General features: G+C 41.6%; 1 protein-coding gene across 3 annotated transcripts in view; it reads right to left on the bottom strand.

Annotated features, from left to right (window-relative positions):
• The window catches only part of St8sia6 (ST8 alpha-N-acetyl-neuraminide alpha-2,8-sialyltransferase 6), a 237,710-nt gene that overhangs the window by 57,367 nt on the left and 158,959 nt on the right, over positions 1 to 21,384 (bottom strand). For all 3 annotated transcript variants that reach the window (XM_076572698.1, XM_006989947.4, XM_076572697.1), the window contains one exon: positions 17,930 to 18,019. In XM_076572698.1, coding sequence (XP_076428813.1) covers positions 17,930 to 18,019 — 90 coding nt within the window. The remainder of the gene's footprint in view (positions 1 to 17,929; positions 18,020 to 21,384) is intronic.

Below are 21,384 nucleotides of genomic sequence, written 5' to 3'. Positions count from 1 at the left end.
ATAACTTATTTATTTCTTAAAGACCTTTTAAAGCGTTTATAATTGCTCTAAAATGATATTTTGGGGATATCCGGAGAAATGGCTCAGTGGTAAAGGCACTTGTTTTGCCAGCCTGGAGGCCAGGCTAAGTTAGATCCCCAGAGGTGGAAGGAGAGAACTGATTCCACAAAGTTGTCCTCCACATACATGCCATGACTTGTTTGTCCATACCTGTCTACACATTTCATATGCACAATAATAAAGTAAAACTTTTAAGAACTGTATTTTCCTATGATGATGATACATGGCAATAAACAGTATTCTATCAGCCCTTGTTCTGGCTCAAATATCTAAAATTTGGAATTTTATCATGAGCTTGTATATTTTAAATGATACGATTTTTAGAGTTCCCTGGACAGCTAATGCTGGTTCTCATGAACCCTTGGAGTGCCTTGACCAATGTTCCTCAATGGCCCTTCTCACACCTAATTTATAACATCTTGATTGCCTGCCCTATGTTTTCCCCCAAAGAACTTGGCAAACTGATCATTCCCAGCCTACCACAATCTCTAAGACATGCTGACATCCTCATTACCTGAGGAAACATGTATTTAAGCACAAATGTGAAATGTAACAAGGTCATCGGCTACTCTGAAGAAGCTCAAAGCAACATTTCCTGATCCCAAGCTTTATGACTTCCACTGACTTATCCAATTCATAAGTCATTCATATGTTGACTGAATTTAGCTTCCTTTTGGAACTCCAAGCAACCATTATAGAATTTGCTCAATTCTTCACACAGGAAATGGAGGAATGGCTTTTGCTGCTGTGCAGTAGGGATCTAACCCCCAGGAACACTCCTTTTCACTATGACAGATACTTGACCAAAACCACTGCAGGGAGAAACTGCTTGGGCTCATGGTTTCAGGGAGAATTAGTCTATGTGCCACAAAGGACATAAAAACATTCCGAGTGGCCGAAGTGTGTGGTAGAGCCACCTCCTCAGCTCTCAGTGAACCCAGAAGCAGAGAGGACAAAGTAGGGAAGCCAAACTATAGTCCCCAAACCTAGAGGCACCCACCTTTGCTGACCAGGATCCCTGTCCCAAAAGTTCCAAAACTTCCACCAACAGCGCCACCAGTCAGGGACCAAGTGTTTAAACACAGAAGCCTGTGGGGGACATCTCATTCAGCTCATGGCTCCTATAGCTGTTTGGTTGGCATTTGGACTTGCTAGTAAGTCATCTTCCTTGACCCACACTGTTGGGAGTAGGGTGAGTACAGGCAGCCTCTTTCCCCTTCCTCCATGTTCTTTTGCTAGCTGGAGCTAGCTCATATGAGCTTGTGATAGCCTGGCTGTTTAATTTCCAAGAATGTTGTGAACAGGTTGTTAAATCACTGGTGGCCTGAAGCTGGCCAGTGTGGGACCATTTCCACCACAGGAGTTGGCAAATGTGAGACTAAAGGGCTCTCTTCTGCTCCCTGTTTCCAAGTCCACTGCAGTCCCTCCACTTCCTCCTCGTTATGTGATGTCAGCCTAACTCACCAACATTCCCTCTCCATTGTAGTTCCAGCCTTACAGAGTCCTGCCAAGGAAGCCAGGTGTGGGTGGCTACACCTGACTCATCAAGCAAAACTGATTCAGAGTCATCCAATGACTCAAACAGAACTACCCTAAAAGATCCAAGTGGCAATCATTACCCTGGGATATTAAAGGTGATTTTATGTTCATTAAGATCTGGTATGAATTCTCTCGGGGTGATTACATTTTTAATAGTTTTTAATAAAGAAGCAGTCTTGGAACCATTTAAAAATCATTCCTGCCTCTATATCAAGTTTCGTCTGTAAACATTAAATTTGCTGTTTTCTACTAAAATAAATGTATGACAGAAACATCTATAGTTAGAGGAAGTGTGTCACTAGGGTTGGGGTTTGAGGTTTCAAAAGCCCAATGTCACTCTCTCTCTTCCTGCTGCCTGAGGATCTGGATGTAGAAGTCTTAGCTACCTCTCCAGCACCGTGTCTGCCTGTATGCCACCATGCTTCCCCCATGATGATAATGGACTAAACCTCTGAACTGTGAGCCAGCCCCAATTAAAATTTTCCTTTATAAGAGTTGCCATAGTCATGGTGTCTCTTCACAGCAATAAAACCGTAAGACAGTATTCGAAACGTTTTGTTTTAGTGATGCACATCTTCTGTTAAATTGGAGCTGGCTCCAATTTAACTTAATATTTAAAGATGCCAATCATACTCTATCTCACTTTGCTGATAAACTAGCTGCGTGAAACTATGATTTTATAGTGGGTTTTCAGTTTACAAAGTACAAACACTACCCTAAAGTCTTGAGAAGCAGCTCTATGGCTTACATTTTTACAAAAATATAAAGCTAAAATGTCTGTGGAGGTAAACAGCTTCCTCAATATTGCATTGTAAGTGGATGAGCTAAGAATAAAGCTCTTTTGATTTACATTCTGGCTCTCTTTCTAATATATCATGTCGTATCTCATCTATTTTTATAATGAAACTGAAAATTAATCTCATCAGAAGCATTTTCTGGTCCCAAGACACAGTAAATCACACTAAATAATGTAGCAACTTATTTCAATAGAATAAATACTGTCTACTTAAGTCATCATTAATAATACTCAAAATGAGACACATTATAAATAACATAGTAAATGGTATTAAATAAATATCATATCAAGTGTCTCAGTATTTTTCAATAAATGAGTCTTTGAAGATGAAGATTCACATGCTGTGACTAGTTTTATGTCAATTAAGATAAAATTGGGCCTTTAAAATGCTTTAATTTATGAGTAATTAATTGAAGCATCAAATATTTATTGGGCACTTATTAGGTGCCTTGAAGTTATCCTGGGGTTATTCATTTATTAGTCCCATTCGGCCATCTGTGATACTCATTTAATTTCTTCTTGTATCTCTTCATGTTGAATGCCAACCTACCATTCCCATTGAAATGGGTAGGAGCAGCTCAGTACTAATCATGTCAGCTGCTGTGTAATGTTGTGTGACTCAAAATCATTTGCAGCTCAGCTTTGTTGCACAAATCCTAATTGGTCTTAATAAAAACCTAGAGCTAGATATTGGGGTAAATGCTGGAAGATCAGATAGAGACAAAGGAACAAGCCATTAGAGAAACTTCTCACCACTATCAAATCCTCAGGCCAAAGGAAGGAGAGATCCTGTCTCCAGGAATCCTCAGACTAAATGTCTCTGAGTCCTCAGCTGAAAGGGCGCTGAACTCCTGTCTCCTCTGCCTTATATTCCTTTGTCTGCCCAGCCATATCACTTCCTGTCTCAACCTTCCTACTGCTGGGATTAAAGGCATATGACTCCCACGTGCTGGGATTAAAGGTGTGTGCCACAACTGCCTGGCTTCTGTGTTTAATCTAGTGGCTGCTTCTGTCCTCTCATCTTCAGGCAAATTTTATTTGTTAGAGTACAAACAAAATATCATCACATAGCTCTGCATGAAATAAGACCTTTAGGGGCTAGAAAATGACTAGTCTGTAAATTGCTTGCTACCCAAGCATGAGGAACTAGGTTTGATACCCAGAACCCACACAAAAAGTAGGCATGGCAACACACATTGCAATCTCGGTGCTGGGAGATGAAATAGGAGGATCCCTGTCTAGCTGCATCAGTGAGCATCTGGATCAGTGAGAGACTCTGCCTCAAAGAACGAGGTAGAGAGTGATTGAGGAAGACACCTAATTTTGACTCCTGGCCTCTGTATGAACACTTCCTGACACATGCACAGAAACATGTACACACAAACATAAATAAACAAATGCATAAATAAACGCTTATAGTTAATACAGTGCTGTAAGACTTTTATTCCACTCATCTAATTGTTTCTACTGGGCAATACTTTTTAAAAGCATGGCTGATGAGCACATGGAAGCTAAATGTAAAGGAGCATGTGGCCACTGAATGAGTGGAGCCATGTAGCAGCCCTGTTACTTATTCTACAACAGAAGACTTTGATTTACATTGGTTTTCAACTCTGTATGATGCTGGCTTCCAATGAGAATGCTGTGGGTATTGTCAACCAGCATGGAAGGGAGGTCTCTCAAACTTTCATTCTCTCCATACGTTTCATGTCTCTCTAACGAGTTAAATAAGTATTACTGAACAGCTTCAGAGATTAACTCCTAAAAGTACCGAGGTGAAGCCTCCAGGGGACTACAGCACATTATTTGAAAATGTCTAACATTGATTTTTTTTAATTAAAGGATGATTTATCCATCCTAGGAAATAAAAATTTGGAGGTATCTTTATTTACTATGTAGATCCATGGGAGGAGATCCTACAAGCTGTGACTAACCTAAGCAAACTGGGAGGGACTGTTCTAACTCCTATCCAGGTGGGAAGGTGTGAGAAAGGCTGCACTCATTGGTGATGCACACAGTAGGGCTAGGAAAGAGGTGCACCAGGAAAAGCTGTTGCCATCCCACATCTATAGCATCCCCAGAAAGAGCTACTGTAGCAGGTGAAGAGGGCCTGTCTTAGTTTGTGATAAACACCACGATCAAAAGCAACTTGGGGAGTAGAGGGCTTATTTCAGCTTACAGTTTGTGGTCCATCGTGGAGCTATGTCAGGGTAGGAATCAAGGCAGGGACCTGGAGGCAGAAACTGAAGCAAAGCCATGGGGGACATCACTCACTAGCTTGATCCTTATAGCTCACTCAGTGTGCTTTCCTATAGCACTCAAGACAATCTGCCCAGAGGGTCACTGTCCACAATGCCTGGGTCTTCCCACATCAATCCCAATCAATCAAGAAAATGCCCTGCAGGATTGCCTATAGGTCAATTTGATGGAGACATTTTTCCAGATGACCTGAGCTTGTGTCAAGGTGACAAAAAAAAATCTAGCCAGCATAAGACCACTTATCAGAAACTGTGGACCAAGATGGAAATACAGTTATGCCCTGCCTAGCCTAAAGAGAGATCCAGGGTAACGTATTCCACAAATCCTTCTACTTTCTCCTTTTCTTGCCATTTATTTCCTAAACGATCCTATCTAGAGAATCCCAACTAATGCAATCAGTCCTAACTAACTCCAGCAAGAGCATAAAAGGTAAAACATAAGATCAGTCATGGATGGACAGCAAAAACTACAGAAGACCAATGCAAGCCTATTTGCGATGGTATTTCTCAGGAGTACTTGGGAATAGCTGGATTTTGCTTCAGTGGAATCTTTTGTTACAGTGTAAAAATAAATCAGAACCTCACAGAAGAAAACAAAGTGTAATCTTCAGTATCTGGGAAAGTTCCTTCTGCACATGCAAATACATCAACAGGATACAAAGAATAAATAAGCAAGAAATGAGCATCCTGTTAAAGATTTTCTATTTACTCTTAAAATATGACTAGTATAAGATTTTTGGAAGGTAAAAATGATGACCTCTTTTTTAAAATCTTATAGAAAGGAATTTACAGACATATAAGTGGATATTCAGAGATGAAACCAGCAGGCTAGTATCAGATTGTAGAAATATCTTCTATATTGCAAACATTCTGAGAGAACCAATAAAATATAGTATTTCCTGCCCCTTGAGTGGCATCATATAGGAAGAGAGAGTTACAACAGTCAGAGCGGTGGGAGGATAAGATTTTTTTGGCTATGTGTGGGTGGCTCTAAACCCTTTGCCTCACATCCACCTGACTCCCACCACAGAGGTGACCCTTCCTTCCTGTATCTTTTGCATCATCCATTCACTACGTACACCTACAGTACTTAACCTTTTATTTGCAAATATTCATTTGATAAATATTTACTGGGCACTTGCTGTGGATTAGTCAGTGTTCTGAGCATCAATAATATAGCAAACTAAACATAAAAATCCATGTTCCCATGATGTTTGTACTGCAATAGGAGAGGACCGCAGTAAATCTAGTTAAGACGTGGATTAGTACTGTGTTTAAGTTTTTCTAGGCACTAAGTAATGGAAAGCAAATAAGCAAGATAATGGGGGGGGGCAGGATAAGGTGACAATTTTTGTACAGTGGCTAGGAAAGCTCTTAAGGTAGGAAGAAAAGGTTGGGTGGTGATTTAAAGGAGGCGGTCAGGTTGTGCATATATAGTGTGCAGGTGTGAGGAGGACATTCTGGGCAAAAAGAAGAACGAAAGGTATGCAGGTACAGTCAAGGACCAAGGTAGTCAGGGTGACATTTACCAAGATGTCAGTAGATAGGTCAGAAAGAAGAGTAATTCTGATGTCAGGGGCCTCACTTAAGTGCCACCCAGACTAACAATCTTGCATCACATAGCACAGGCTTGTTGGAAGTGCAGAACCTCAGGCCTTACCCCAAGTCTACAACCAGAAATTGTGCTACTACAAAGTCCCCAGGTGAATGTAGGTGTGTTGGTTTGAAAGAATATGGTCTCCAAAGGCTTCTAGGGAGTGGCATTACTAAGAATTAGGCCTTGTTGGAATAGGTGTGGCTTTGTGGAAGGAACTGAACCACTAGGGGGTGGGATCTGGGGGTCTCAAATGCTCAAGCCAGGCCCAGTGTCACTCTCTCTTCCTGCTGCCTGAGGACCTGGATGTAGAACTCTCAGCTACCTCTCCAGCACCATATCTGCCCGCATGCTGCCATGCTTCCCACCATGATGATAATGGACTCAACCTCTGAACTGTAAGCCAGCCCCAATTAAATGTTTTCCTTTATAAGGGTTGCTGTGGTCATAGTGTCTCTTCACAGCAATAAAACCCCAAGACAGTAGGCATAGGAAAGCTTTAATGTTAACTGCTTTATTGAAGTATAATTTGCATATGTGATTCACCCATGCAAGTGTATTAGTCAATGTTTTTATTACATTCACATATATATTCAACAATGTTACAATTTTACAGTGCTTTTATCACTCCCAAGGAGAAATCCTTGATCTTGCCTATCATCTATCGCTTTTCATAAATTTGGGCTATTGTCTTCATTTTCATTCATGTCAAATATGGTTTATTTATGTATTGGTTTACTCTTGGGTGCACTAGGCATTAAGAAAAGTGTTGTTTAATTTTCACATATTTGTGAATTTCCAAAGTCATTTTTCTGCTATTGATTTTGAATCTCATTCCACTGTGATTAGCTAATGCACTTGATATTATTTCTGTTTTAAACCTACTGCCTTTTTAATGAGCTAGCATATAGACTATTCCAGACATTGTTTCCCATGTTTTGAGAGGCACATTCTGTTGTAGTTAAGCATTCCCAGGTATCTGCTCAATCTACTCGATTTATAGTGTTCTCTGAGCAGGCACTTCTTGTGCCTATTCAGTTGTTCCTTCTACCACTGAAAGTGGAATAGTAGAGTCTTTCTATTGGCAGATGAGAGATGTGTAGTTCTGAGACAAGGTCTCATTCTGTAGCTCAGTGTCCTGAAACTCACTGTCTAACCCAGACTGGCTTCAAACTCACAGAAACTCACCTGCCTCAGCCATGAAAGTGCTGATATTACAGACATGAGCCACCATGCCCAGCTCTAATTACTATGGTTGAATTACCATTGTCTTAGAACCACATTGAGCTAGGCAAGCTCTCAAATGAAGGCTATGCACCTAACCTTTGCTTCTTACACTGTAATGCTCTGTTGTTAGATGCATATTTGTAGTTATTATACAATCCTGAGAGACTAGTCTTTCAGTTATTGTGAAATCTTTGTCTAATTAACATTATTTTGTTTTAAAAGAGTATTTTGCTGTAAAAATGGTTGTGAACACAACAGTCAGATGACTGTGGCAAGAAGATTACTGGTTTGTGGCTATCCTGTGCTACATTGGGAGATTTTGTCTCCAAAAATGTCGTTTGTCTGATATCACTAAAACTATTCCAGTTCTCATGTGGTTTCTGTTTGGATGATATCATCTATTAATTTCAGTCTATTTTATCTTTGGAGTCCAATGTCTGTCTTTTGTAAACAATAGACAGTTGTGCTGTGTCTTTTAATCCTACTTTGACAATCTCTGCTCCATTCAAATGGAATGACACTGTTTATAGTTATATTTGCAGCTGCTATTTGACTTGTTGGCTGTGTGTGTGTGTGTGTGTGTGTGTGTGTGTGTGTGATGACTTTTCTTTTGTGGTACATGCATCACTCCTTTACATCTTTCTTGCCTTGAGGGCATTTGTCTAATCTAATAGAAAATTCTAAATATTTTAACCATTTTTACCATCTTAACAACAAAATCAGCTTCCTATTTATGTTATGTTTATGACAATGATGGATAGAAACATTCTTCCTATATGGATCTATTCCCCTTTTTGGGACATTACTATTACATAAAATTATTAATGTTAAGAACCCAAACACACATTGTGTTAATTGTTAGCTGACTATGCCCAGCCATTTTCTTAGCACACTATAGCCTTGTTCTGCTATTACTGGTGCATTTTATATATGTATATTTGTAAATATACATATATCATAAATATATTTATATACATAAAAATTTTGTAAAGAAAAGGTTCTTATAGCCTATATAAAACACTGACTTTTATTTTAAGTGAAATTGGAAGATATTAGAAGCAAATATATCTAATCTAACTATCAAAATTAATATTTCTCTGTTGTGTTTGTTAAGAATCTCTAAGGGAGCAGTAGGTGAAAGAGAGAATAATTAGGAGAGATGAAAGAGGTTCAGACCATGGTATGTCTCCCTGGCTTGCCTGGATCTCCCTATAAAGATAAGCTGGCCTCAAACACATAGGTTTGCCTACCTCTGCCTACTGAATATTGGGGTTAAAAGGCATGAGCCACCACACCTAGTCCAGAACATACTTAGTGTCAAATATGAGGGAAAATGAGGAGAAATCAGCAATAAAAAAATGAGAAGGAAAACCAATGTGTTGCAAATATCTGTTTAAATAATTAGCTGTCTTAATATACTGTGAACTGAGAAAAAAAATGACATGAGCTGTGGATGAAGCTCAGTGCTAGACTGCCAGCCTAAGACTCTGGGTTCAATGCCTAGTACTATAATTTAAAAAAAAAAAAATGTCTTTACAGACATGCTCCTGACTCAGGAACTCTCAACCACATATGCTTTAAGAAAGTTCCCAAATGAATGTAAGGCGTATTGATAGGGTACAGACTGAAAACATTTCTCCCTATTCCTATTATAGAGCCAGAAATATACTATTTGCTATATGTCTCTGACGTTAAAATGTAATCTATGACCCGAACATCGAGTTTCAGATATCAATTCTGAACTATGGCAATAATTAGCCACCAACCATGTTCTAACCAAGAGAAGGCCCTGGATCACCCAAGGTGCAACTAAAGTAGCTCTACACAAGGTAATAATACTATGTCAGTGTAGTTACATTATAGAAGTTTAAGTAAAATAAGTATGGAAGAGGAAATGGATAGCGTTTTGGATGAATTCTTCTGAGTAGCTTCACATTATAAAATCAAACGCCTTTCTCTGCCAAAATTTGTGAATTATGATCCTGTACTCACTATGAGTGGTATCAGAGAGATCTAAGAACAGAACCTACAAAAATGAATCCTGGCTCAGCCATGATAACTATCTGATGTTCTGTAAGCCAAAGAATCATTTAGAGCTCATTTGTCACATTTGGGGTTTTACAATAAAAATCTATTCTGGAGAATGACCACAAGCATTTAAAATAGCTGGAAGATCATGGAGCCACAAAACAGGAAGTTGTGGTCATCACTGTTGGTGACTAGGGTCATAACTGTTGTCATTATGATGAAAATGTAATTATCTAAAGCATTATGAATTGAGAATGAATTATGAATTAGTTGTCCATGAGTATGTGGTCAATTAATACAAAGTTTAGTCATTTAAAATGGTAAGCATCTATGATGGCATAGGTCAGGAACTTGTGAGCCACCTAGCTGAGTGGCTAGGCGTCATCTCTCACTAGGTTGCAGCCTCAAGACATTGTTTGGTATTGAAGGTCCACTTCTAAGCCTCTCCCTCACATGGCTGACAAGATGATGCTTGCCCTTGATAGTAGGTGGCAGGTGCTTGTCATGAGGACTGCACTGAGACTCATGGCATGGCAGCTGATTTCTATCACATCAAACAATCCATGGGGCAGCCAAGCAGAGGCCACAGTCTCTCATCACAACCTGGAGAAACACCCGCCCCATCTCGCACTAGCCTACCGGTTCCGTGGGATGGCAAATGTCACTAAGATGACCTTCAGAACTGTCTTGGAAGTCTGACTATCACATGTAAAACACAGTGATTCAGTGGGAGATTTTGAAAACCAACATTCATTTCCTTTGTAGCTATTCTAAAATTGGAAGTAATTCTAATTATTTCTCAGTGACTTTACATGTGATGCTTTCTATTGTCATAATCTTCCTACTAAAGCCTTTTTATCAAATTACTGATGTGCACACTCATAATAAACCTTAACCAGAAAGTCAATTTTTTTCCATTTTCCTTTGAAACAAACATTTAAAATAATACAGTTTGCACTGTGAAAATGACACCAAGTAACTACGACTGAGTATTGATTAAGGAATTCGGGACCATGATGGTTATCTTTCAATATCAGGAAATCACACACACACACACACACACACACACACACACACACACACACACACACACGGGGCAGGGGGAGGGGCGGGGAGAGAGAGAGAGAGATCTCATTTTCACCCTTCCTTGACTGGGTCAGCTGATTTGGAATAAGTCATAATCCCATTTTTCACTTCTTTTTAACCTTATGGAGTCAGATTTCTTCAAAAGATAAGCAAATGTACTAAAACCAAACACTGTATTGGTTAGAAGAACTTTAGAAATTATTACTTCAAGCTCTCCAATTGTGATTGTTCATTCTCTTATGCCCATTAAGATGCAAGGTATCATTAAACACCCTTTTAAGAGTGTTGAAGAAATATGTTCTGTTGAAAATGAAGAAAGCTGTCACAGAATTCAATATCAGTTCATGTGCCCCCAACTTAAATTTTGATACCAGCAGGAGCAGCCCTTGCTTTGGTCTCTGGGAGAAATGTAAGATATGGATCTCTTTTTGTGTGCATCCCACATGTGTGCAGGTGCCTGCTGAAGCCAAAAGAGGGCATTAGATCCTCTGTAGCTGGAGTGACAGGCTGTAGTAAGCTGCTCAACGTGGGTACTGGGAACCACATCTGGGTCCTCTGAAGGATCCGCAGGCACTCTTAGCCACTGAGCCATCTCTCCAGTCTCTTAAGATGTGAATCTTATTTTCTGTTTGTTGACAGGCTTTTTGGTCTTCACTCGCTGTTTTCTGACCTAATTCTCTTCACCAATAACAAGAAGGCATGCTAGATGTTGGGGTCCTTAAAAGCTAATCGGAAAGGACCAGTTTAAAAGGTCAGAGAAGAACAGAGAGACAAAATTGTGTATGCCACCTTCAAAGTCATCACGGATTTAAAGTTGAAGGGATACAAGTCATTTAAAAGATCTTGCATACGACTAAAAAAATATTTCTTTCCCCCAGACAACTTGAGATTCAGGAATCCTTGCTTTGTTAGCAGGCTGTCAAGTGGAATGCTCACACTCTGGCTGATCTGCTGTAATTGACACCATCTCTTTTCACACAGTAATTCAGGTCATGTTGTTCTCTCCAGGGTAATAAAGAATGACAACGTTTTAGGGGCAGTCTTCAATCCACTTCACATTTCACCCTGCAGTACAGAACCTCCTTAACAAACACTTCTATGCCTTCCCATGAAGGTGATATCCTTCAGAAAATTCTATTGTAATTGAAAATGGAATGGCATACAAGAATAACGTATATACTGACTAGGTAGTCTATGGTCTAGTCACAGCCCAGCAGTGCCAGACAGAAGTTCTGAATCATAATTCTGAGCATTGTACCTTACCTCAGAAAACTGTCTGAATACAAAGTGGGTCTTTCATGCTTTGATGATTTTGCAGAAAGTTACAAGGCAGTAGCTTACACTTACTTCTGAGGAGGACCACTAATCCTCTCACTAGAGATGCCACATAAAATGCTCAAGAAGTCAAAAGATGTACAAGATTCTTGTTACACTTTCACCTTGCTTTAAAATTTTTTATTTTATTATTTGTATGTAAGGGTTATTTTGCCTGCATGTATGTCTGTGTTCCTCACGAGTACAGTGCCCTTGGGGGTCAGATAAAGGTGTTGGATCCTCTGGGACTGGAATTACAAACAGTTGTGAGTCATTGTGTGGTTCCTGGGGATTGAACCAGGGCCTTCTGGAAGAGCAAATAGTGCTTTTAACCACTTAGCCATATCTCCAGATTGGTTTTTTTTCTTTCTTTTTTTTTCTCTTTTTATTTTTGAGACAGGGTCTCTAGACCAGGCTGGCCACAAACTTCCTACAGAGCTGAGGAGAATCTTGAACTTTGGATTCTCCTGTTTCTGTCTCCCAAGTGCTGAGATTACAACCACTACTCACAATTTTATGTGGTACTAGAATCAAACCCAGAGCTTCTTGTGCATGATAGGTAAGCAGTCTATTGGTGAGCCACATCCTCAGCCTAAGCTGTTGCTTATAAGAACTAGATCTTTTCATTTGAAGAGACACCTTAGGAGGCCTGTGCTGGATAGTTTTATGTCAACTTGACACAAGCTAAAGTCATTTGAGAGGAAGGAATCTCAATTAGGAAAATGTGCCCATAAGGCATTTTCTTAATTAGTGATTGATAGAGGAAGGCCCAGCCCATCGTGAGTGGTGCCATCCCTGGGCTGGTGGTCTTTGGTCCTATAAGAAAGCAGGCTAAGTAAGCCATGGGGAGCAAGCCAGTAAATAGCACTCCTCCATGGCCTCTGCATCAGCTCCTGCCTCTAGCTTCCTTGCCCTGTTTGAGTTCCTGTTCTGACTTCCTTCGTTGATGACTAGTGATAGGGAAGTATAAGCCAAATAAACTCTTTTGTCCCCAACTTGCTTTTGGTCATGGTGTTTCTTTGCAGCAATAGAAACCCTAACTAAGATAAGGCCTATAATTAATATGATGATCGGAATGGTAAAGCTACTGGAAACATATGGAGTAGAGATGCCTGGTTGACATCCGCTGACAGTAGTCTACTTTTAGAGTGTCAAGTTATTGTTGCAAGCAGCTTCCTAGATAGACACTACATCCCGAACACCAACCTCACATCAAACCCATTCATGGTTTCTTGACTCAAAGCAGTCAGTAGAATGTGAGTATACCTGGAGTCTCCTGTAAGCAGTATAGAATACAGGATTTTCCTTTGTCTTTCCAGGGCACTGCCTGTTAGAGGTAACTATCAGAGTCACTGAGTCAATATTTAGGGGGAAGACTCCCAAGGGAGCTTCCTCATCAGGAAGGAATATTGAACACTGTGAGTTGGCAAATAGAAGCTTGCATTAAGACATTGCTTTCTGAGAGATTTCACTAGAGTAGTTCATCATTCTGGCCAAACAATGGAAACTAAATAAATATAACTATAATTTGTAGAGGGAGTTGTGGACCCACAAAGAAGAGAAAGTTCAAAAATTGTTAGCGTTTAGATGTTAAATGTCCCTCAAATCTTAAACATGAAAGGCTCAGTCCCCAGCTTGGCACCCTTGAGAATGCTAGAACATTTCCTGGTGGAGCCTGGTAGGAAGATTTCGGTTACTGGAGGTGAGCCTTTGAAGAGAACTCTGGGATTCTCTTTGACTTTGCATTCCAGCCATGTGGGAAACAGTTTTGCTTTGCCACAACATGCTACTTTCCCACCAGAGGCCTAAATGCTTTGTATCTGTCTAATCGTGTACAGGAGCATCTACAACTGTGGCCCCATAATTCTTTTTCTCTTCTTAAGTTCCTTTGTCTTTGGTACTCGTTACAACAAAGAAAATCTGACTAATAACAACAGAGTCAGAAAAACAGTGGACAGCTTGGACATCCATACCACCATTGTTTCTAGACATATGAGCAAAAGATACGTAAATAATGTTTGCCATAATGAGAAATGGGAAGACTAGCAATGATAAGATTGTATTTTTAATATAGTTTAATATTTCTACCTGGTAGAAAACCCAGTGAAAAGGATTATACTGGAGAAACTTGGAGGCAGTCAGGGGCAATGGATCAGTTAGAAAATCAACCCCCAAAAAGGCACAAGCCCAAAGTAATGAGAAGAGCCACAGAAAGGGAAATTGGCATGAAAAGAGTTAAAACTTCTGGTTTGAGTGATTAATTTTTAATATTCATAGATTATACGGTATAGTAGTTATTTTTACAGACTTAATTAATTTACTTATTCCATAAATGTTTATGAAGCAACTAATTCATGTCTAGGCATGAGAGACAGAACTAAAAACAATGCCCTGCTCACCTAGGAGCTCATGGTTTTAAACAGAGAATAAAGAATCTTGGGGCTGGGGATGTAGTTAAAGTGCCTGCTGTGTAAGCATGAGGGCCACAGTGTGGTTGGTCCCCAGAATCCATTTAAAAAGCAGGAGAGGTGTTGTATGCCTGAACCCCAGTTGCAGGAAGAGGAGGAAATAGACATATTCTTGAAGCACAATAACCAGCCAAATTGGCTAGAAAAGTTGATGCGCTTTGGGTTCAGTGAGAGACCTTGTCTCAGACTGAGAATGGAGAGTGATTGACAAGACATTCAACATGCACCTCTGGCCTTCATGGACAAGCACACAAATGCATGCACAGGTCCACATAACCTCATTAACAAGTACATATAAATATAACACACACACATGCATGCACGCACACACACACAAAGAAAGAGACAGAGAGAAATTGCCATGCATAAGACTCATTCTACTGATTATCCTAATTCTACTGCTTAATTGTTCTTTTATTCCAAAATGTAGTCAACACTAGGCAGAAAAAAAGGGTGCTTTTTTTCCTCCCACTGTAACTCTGCCTCCTAAACCCTATTTTAGCAACCTGAAAGGGACAAATTGCCCGATGAAAGAGAAAATTCTAAGTCTTTAACAGACCATGACAAAAATAGGGCTAAATAATTATTTCTAAGAAAATGAAATTGCTTTTTTTTTTTTATCACCATACACTGAATGGCTTTCCCAATTGTCCCCTGCAAGTTTCCTAATTGTCCCCTGGTTGTAGAACGCACAATTCCTGACAATAGACAATACAACTGAAAAAAAAAAATTAGTCTCCTGTGTGCAAGAATAACGCTTTCCTAGCAGTGGGCCCTTTGTGCCTGCTCTCCCTAGACCTCTGCTGCACAGAATCCTAGCGCAGGCTAATTATATGGGCTCGTTGAAAATTGTATGTGTGTAATGGGAAGGCAAGCCCCAGAAGAGCGGCTAGGAAAGGTCTTGCCATCAAACTGCAAACTACAGGGCAAGACTGAGAAAATGCACAGGAGAGCATGTGCCCAGTCATTCTCATTAGCATGCTGCAGTTGACTGCTCTGTCCTAGCACACCCGGAGGTGTCAGTTCCCTGACCTCAGGTCAGAATATTAGAGAACTTCCCCCCTGCTGACTCAGTACTGTGCCAGGATGTGCAGATAGGGACTATCCTTCCATTGGGGACTTTAAGAAGTAACACTGGACAACATCAGCGAGAAAGACAGTGAGAGGCAAGGGCCATATGCTGACATGTATTTGAGGGAAGGCGTACACAGATTTCCACAGGGCATGCTGGAGCCAAGAACCATGTTTTCTTCTTCCAGTTTTCTTGTTTCTTAGCCTCATGTGCCTGCTTATGTGATAGGAACTACAAAAGGTTTAGAATTGAGAGTCTCTCTGGAAATGCTAGACCAAAGCCTTGTAACATCCACAGGCCCCCAAACAAGACAACAGGTCGGACAGGATCAAAACAGATGTGAAGTGCCATCTACAATGCAGAAGCCACTCTGAGTCTAGTGAGGGGACGGCACAAGGTGAGAAGTCTTGACACAGGTGTTCCAAGCAGTCTACAGTAAGCTCGGGCCACTGCGGGACCCACAGAGAACTCAAACTGTGTAACTTCAAGAGTTATAGAAGGGACTGCTCTCAAGGGTGAGGGCAGATTTCAGGGACTTTTAACAATATATCACTGAGTTGATAGGAAGGGAGAGGGTAGTGAGGAAGGAGGGAGGGATGGAGGAGGGAAGGAGGGAGAGAGAGACAAGAGATTCAGAGAGAGAGAAGACAGAAACGGGGAGCGGGGAGACAGTCATAAAGTCATGTTCCTCTTTTGGCCAGTGATGTGACCTGGAAACCTGGAATGGCTGTGCATGGAGAGCACTCTTGTTCCTTCCCCCTGCTTCTTGATTTCTTATGCATGTTCCCACATGTTCAAATCCAACAAATACCACAAACAGTGAAAGATGAAGCCTGGGTAGGTCCACCTTTCTGAACAACGATAGCCGAAAACTGGGGAGCTATTATGGGCTAGAAGGGTGAGCAGAGCACCAGCATCGGGTGTGGCATGGGGGCCACACAGCATGGGCAATTTCCCCAGGAACCTTAGCACTCATCTGGATCGGAACAGAAAGAGGGTAAGTCACTAACAGTCCATCCTTTGTACAGGATTAGGATGTCCAACCAGATCAACTCAACTCAGAGCCCACTAACATTGTTACGCTTTCTAATAATTTCAAGGATCTTGACAGTCGGGAGGTTCAGACAAAACAAAGAGATGCATGGGACATCAAGGGTTACCATGTTGGTCCTGCCTTCCCCCAGTGGACCTGGTCTAGAACAATCAATGAGGTTTCTATGTGAGGTACATGAGAGTCTTCACAAAGCAGGCACCATTGTGAAACATCTCCCTATTATACCCAAGAAAGTGCACAGCCTGCACAGCATTTTCCAACGGGTCCTGTCTCCTGGATCCTGGTTAACACTCAGCTCTACCTTAGTCAGGAAGCAGCCTGCTGGAGGGCTCAATGTATTAAGTGAAAGTCCTAAACTGGTTTGTACCAAGGTGCAGTTGTAAAGCAGGCTGGACCAGGCCACCCACCTTGGCTTCTCTGCTCAGGTCAGTCTCCCACACACTCAGGAAAGAGAGAAAGTGGATTACCTGATCAACGTCTTCCTCCCCCAGCACCATTTTTATAATTGAAAGGTAAGGGGAGTATTAACATAAAGAATGGAAGGAAAGCATGAGGATGGACCCTGGGTCAGTCTCCCTGGAACAGATTCCTGGGAGGAAATCAGCTCCATCTCTTACCTGTTACTACCCCCCTCCCCTGCCCCCACCACCCTATCAGCTAAGCACACAGCAAAATGAAACTCAGAACACGTCCTTTCAGGAAGGTTTCCCCCTACACACACGCTTCATTTTCTTTTTGGCAGTACTGGGATTGAACCTAGGGCTTGTATGTGTTAAACAAGCCCCTACCACTTGAGATATATCTCCAGCCTCCTTAAGGGGAGTTACAAGCACAACCCAACTCCAAGCTTCATGCACAGAACCTCCTCAGTCCAACACTGCTAGTCTTTCCAGCTATGATCCAAGCAGTGACCCTGATACCAGAACCTCAGGTCACCAATGCCTCTTCCATGCCTCAAGTGTAGAGATCTTGGTTTGCCTGTTCTCTAGTTTGAAGAAGAGGATGTGGTAGATTATTGAAAATTGGAGATTGTAAGCTCCAGTCTGTGAGTGATGGGGGAGCCACAGCTGGGGCCAGTGGTAAACCATGAACTTGAAGTTGTAAGCAAAATTTTGTTCAAGTGAGCATTTTCCCAGGATAATGCCTCAACCACACATCAAATTCAGAAGGGTGTACAGGCTTTAAATTTTAGCTAGAATACATCGGGCATAATAAATGTGACTCTGGGACAGATAAGCTGAGTCCTACAGCCAGGGGACGACCTTGCTCTGCACGGGTCATCCCTCCCCCATCCTCCTCGACAAGGGGACATTCTCAGAGCCAACAATCCTGCAGTGAGCACAACCTTATTTTCCAAATGATTTCAAATACGCTTCGGAATGCTTTGAATACAAAACACTTACTTAAAATTGAATGTGAAGAGTGGAACTTACCGTCTCGTTTTGTTAAATAAAGACTTCAAGTCAGACTGCAGATTTTTGCATTTCTCTGTCAGCTGGGGTGACTTCTCCTCCAGATATGTGCTGTTTCATGAAAGAGAATGAAAAAAGATTGATTTAAAATGAAAGTATGTAAGATATTATTAACAAAAATCAGATTTCATTGATAAGGTATATATCCAAATGAAGTCTGGTTTTCATTTCATTATTGAATTTCTCACTGGAAAAGGAAATTGATATTTTCACATCTGATGGGTCTAAATTTTTAAAAAAATTACATTGTAAAGTCAAACTGAAAAGAAATCCATGTTGAAGGCATTGTATTTCCATTTTTTTTTATTTTTTATTTTATTTTTTTTGTATTTTCATGTTAGTATCTTTAATGAAGATGCTACTGAGTGGTTTAAATCACTGTATGTAAATAGCCTTTAAAAAAAAATAGCTGTCTTGGGTAAGAAGCTCAGAGACACAGGAAATTAATGTTTGCTCCATGAAGAACACAGGCAGAGCTGGCCTCTGAATGTTGTAACGAGCCCCACATGCTTGCTTTTATGAACTCAGAAAATCAGAGGTAGACATAAGCAAACCAAAAACCAGCATAGGACAAAGGACATGGACTCTAGCACACGAGGAGACACACACACACACACACACACACACACACACACACACACACGACTCTCACAATTGACTCTCAGAAATAAAAGAATCTCATGGACACAAGCATGCTAACTGACTGACTCTTAGACACAGTGACGGTCATGGACACAGTGTTCAATTGAGACACACTGTGTCCGAGTCAACCAGCGGGGAGCCCGGCAAACAGATTGGAGATCTGGACAAAGACACGACAGACCGCACTTCCTTAGACCCTGGGTATGCGAGGCGAAAGAGAAGGGGGCATGCAGGTAAAGAGGAGAGCAAAACAGATTCATGACTGACTCTGCAAGATCTCTCTACGGTGCATTCTGAAACTACTGGGTGTGGGTTACCTGTGGGCTCGCAAAGTCTCTCTGAGGGCCAGCAAGATGGCTCGGAGCCTGGTGCCCCGATTTCAGCTCTTGGAATACGGGGCGGAAGGGGAGACCGACTCCCCTAAGCTGTGGTCTGCCCTTCCTCCTCCCACCACTCCCCCCCCCCACTCTTTCCCTAACAGGACTTCCTGTGCAACTCCCATGCATTACCGCACTCCCAGGCATTTGTTTATTGCTAATGTGTAGTGTGTTTTCTTCAGGCAGCACCGTTAATGAAGTGAATTACCCAGCCAGCGATGCTTTAAATTACGATGGCTTTGTAATGTTCAATTGTGGAACGGTGACAACCGGGTGCCAGCAGAACTGTCTCATACACCTTTCCTTAAACTGGAGAGGATCTATCTTAATAAAAACAAACTAGCTTTGCTCAGCTGCAGACCAGGCAGGCTGCATACAAATCAGATGAGGGTACCTGATGCACGGTGGAGACGACAGGATGGATTCTGGAGAAGCCAACAAGGAAGGGTCTTTGGGGTTAGTGGGGCTGACCTTGCCTTATGGGCTTCGCTCTGGCCTTAGCCTTCAGCCTGTGAGTTTCTCTTTCTTAATTCTTCCCAGTCAAGTAGCTAAAGGGATTAAGTGGGGTATGTATATATGAGAACATCTGACACACAGAAGCCAATAAATAGCTGTTGTCTTCTTGCTCTAAATTCATCACTGAAATCTACCTTCAGGCCACTCAGTTCAGGCCAATTATTCTTATCACCACTGGGGCTACAGACACCTCTCTTTGCAGGGAGTCCCTCAATCCCCAGAGAACAGACAGGGGGCCTTTCTACATCCCTTTGCCTTCTGTGTCTCTCTGTCCCTGTTTTTCATTCAAAATCTTCAGTTTCTTCCTTTTCCTCCACCTTTCTAAAACACTCTGGAGGGAGGGAACAAAGGCCTTCTAAGCTCTAAGATGAAAAAACTCATGACTGGATGACAGATTCCATCTTAGGTAGTGGCATGCAGCCCAAAAGGGATGTGATGGTGAGCGCCCTTTAACATCTGATTGGCAGGCAACTTTCGGATAAGTCAAAGGGAACAGAGAAGGGGAGCAGTCAAGATGAAAAAGTAGGAACTCCGAAGGCCCTGAGTCAGAAGCAACTGGTAAAACAAGCCATGAGTCCAGGCAGGGCTGATGTGTAAGCTGCTCCCCAACCCAGAGACCTGCTCAGAAGAGTCCGGTTCTAAGGACTGGTATCAATAGGGGTGGAGGTGAAAGCAGTCCTGGCTATGGCAAGCCACAGAAGCAAATGGCATCATAGTCCTCTACAAGGATCTCATTTTAAGAGATGAATAAGGAGATGTCCACCTGGCACTAGTTCACAGTGTGGTCTGAGCTGCTGGCGAAGAGAAAGAAAGAGGAACAGAATTCAGAGGCACTGTCTAAACCACCCCAAACATCAAGGAGAGATTCTGCAAGCTCCAAGTATGATTTCTGTTTCTGTCCCCTCCAAGTCTTATTATTGCTGTTTAATTCCAGTTCATTGTAATTTTCTGATGAAAACTTCTTATTCAATTATCTCAAACAGAAAATTACGGGCTTATATATTCATGACCAAACTCTACAGCAAGCATCTCTGCCACGCCACCCCCTCCACCACCGGAGAGACATGTCCTGGCTAGCACAGTGATTCTCTCCCCGGAGATGTGCTAGAAGATGGAGACTAATGTGGTTTGTAAAACTTCCCAGACCAACAAGCTGAGATGACTACAATGGTCTTCCTTGACAATGCTCCTCTGTAAGATGGCCATTGCTGCTCACCTGTCTCTGTGCAAGCCTGTCTCACTATGCATCTGTCGCAATTAGCACATCTGTCACATCTTGCCAGCTCCCTTGATTCCTACCTCCACTGACATCCCCTCACACCTTGAAAAATAAGTGACTGAAGAAATACAGCTCCAACCGTAGATATTCCTAGACCTGATGCCCATAGGGCTGGTGACTTGATAAATCCATGGCATCCAATTTGCTAGGTCTTCTATAGGCCTTAACAATTCTATTTCAAGCCCCAGTTCTCTCAGTGGCCACTCTGCACATTCAGTTCTCCTACTGTCTTGACCATTCACTGCCCTTCTAACATCTCACTCAATCATGCTGCCTGTTTCAGAGGACACAGTGCTGCTGGGTGTGATTAATCCAAAGCTGTCAGTCCTGACCTTCCATCTGAAAGAAAGGCCTCCTGTCTCACATATGATAATGCACCTACCATCCCACCCCTCTACATCTTCTCTGAGATCAGATCCTTCCCTACTGCTCCTTCTGAAAGCATCCTTACCCTCTTGCTCTCTACCATTGCCATCATCAATTCACTCCTGTCTCAAAATCAAAAGCAAAATAACTCACTTAGCCATTCCCCTTACTTTATTGCCTATTCTACTCTTCCCTATTTATAAACTCACCGACTGGCTCTCAGAGAGCATCACTAG

Source organism: Peromyscus maniculatus, chromosome 5 (genome assembly GCF_049852395.1).
Source record: "Peromyscus maniculatus bairdii isolate BWxNUB_F1_BW_parent chromosome 5, HU_Pman_BW_mat_3.1, whole genome shotgun sequence".
Lineage (NCBI taxonomy): Eukaryota > Metazoa > Chordata > Mammalia > Rodentia > Cricetidae > Peromyscus > Peromyscus maniculatus.
The sequence above is the reverse complement of the archived record's forward strand: the minus strand, read 5'-3'. Positions and strand labels throughout refer to the sequence as shown.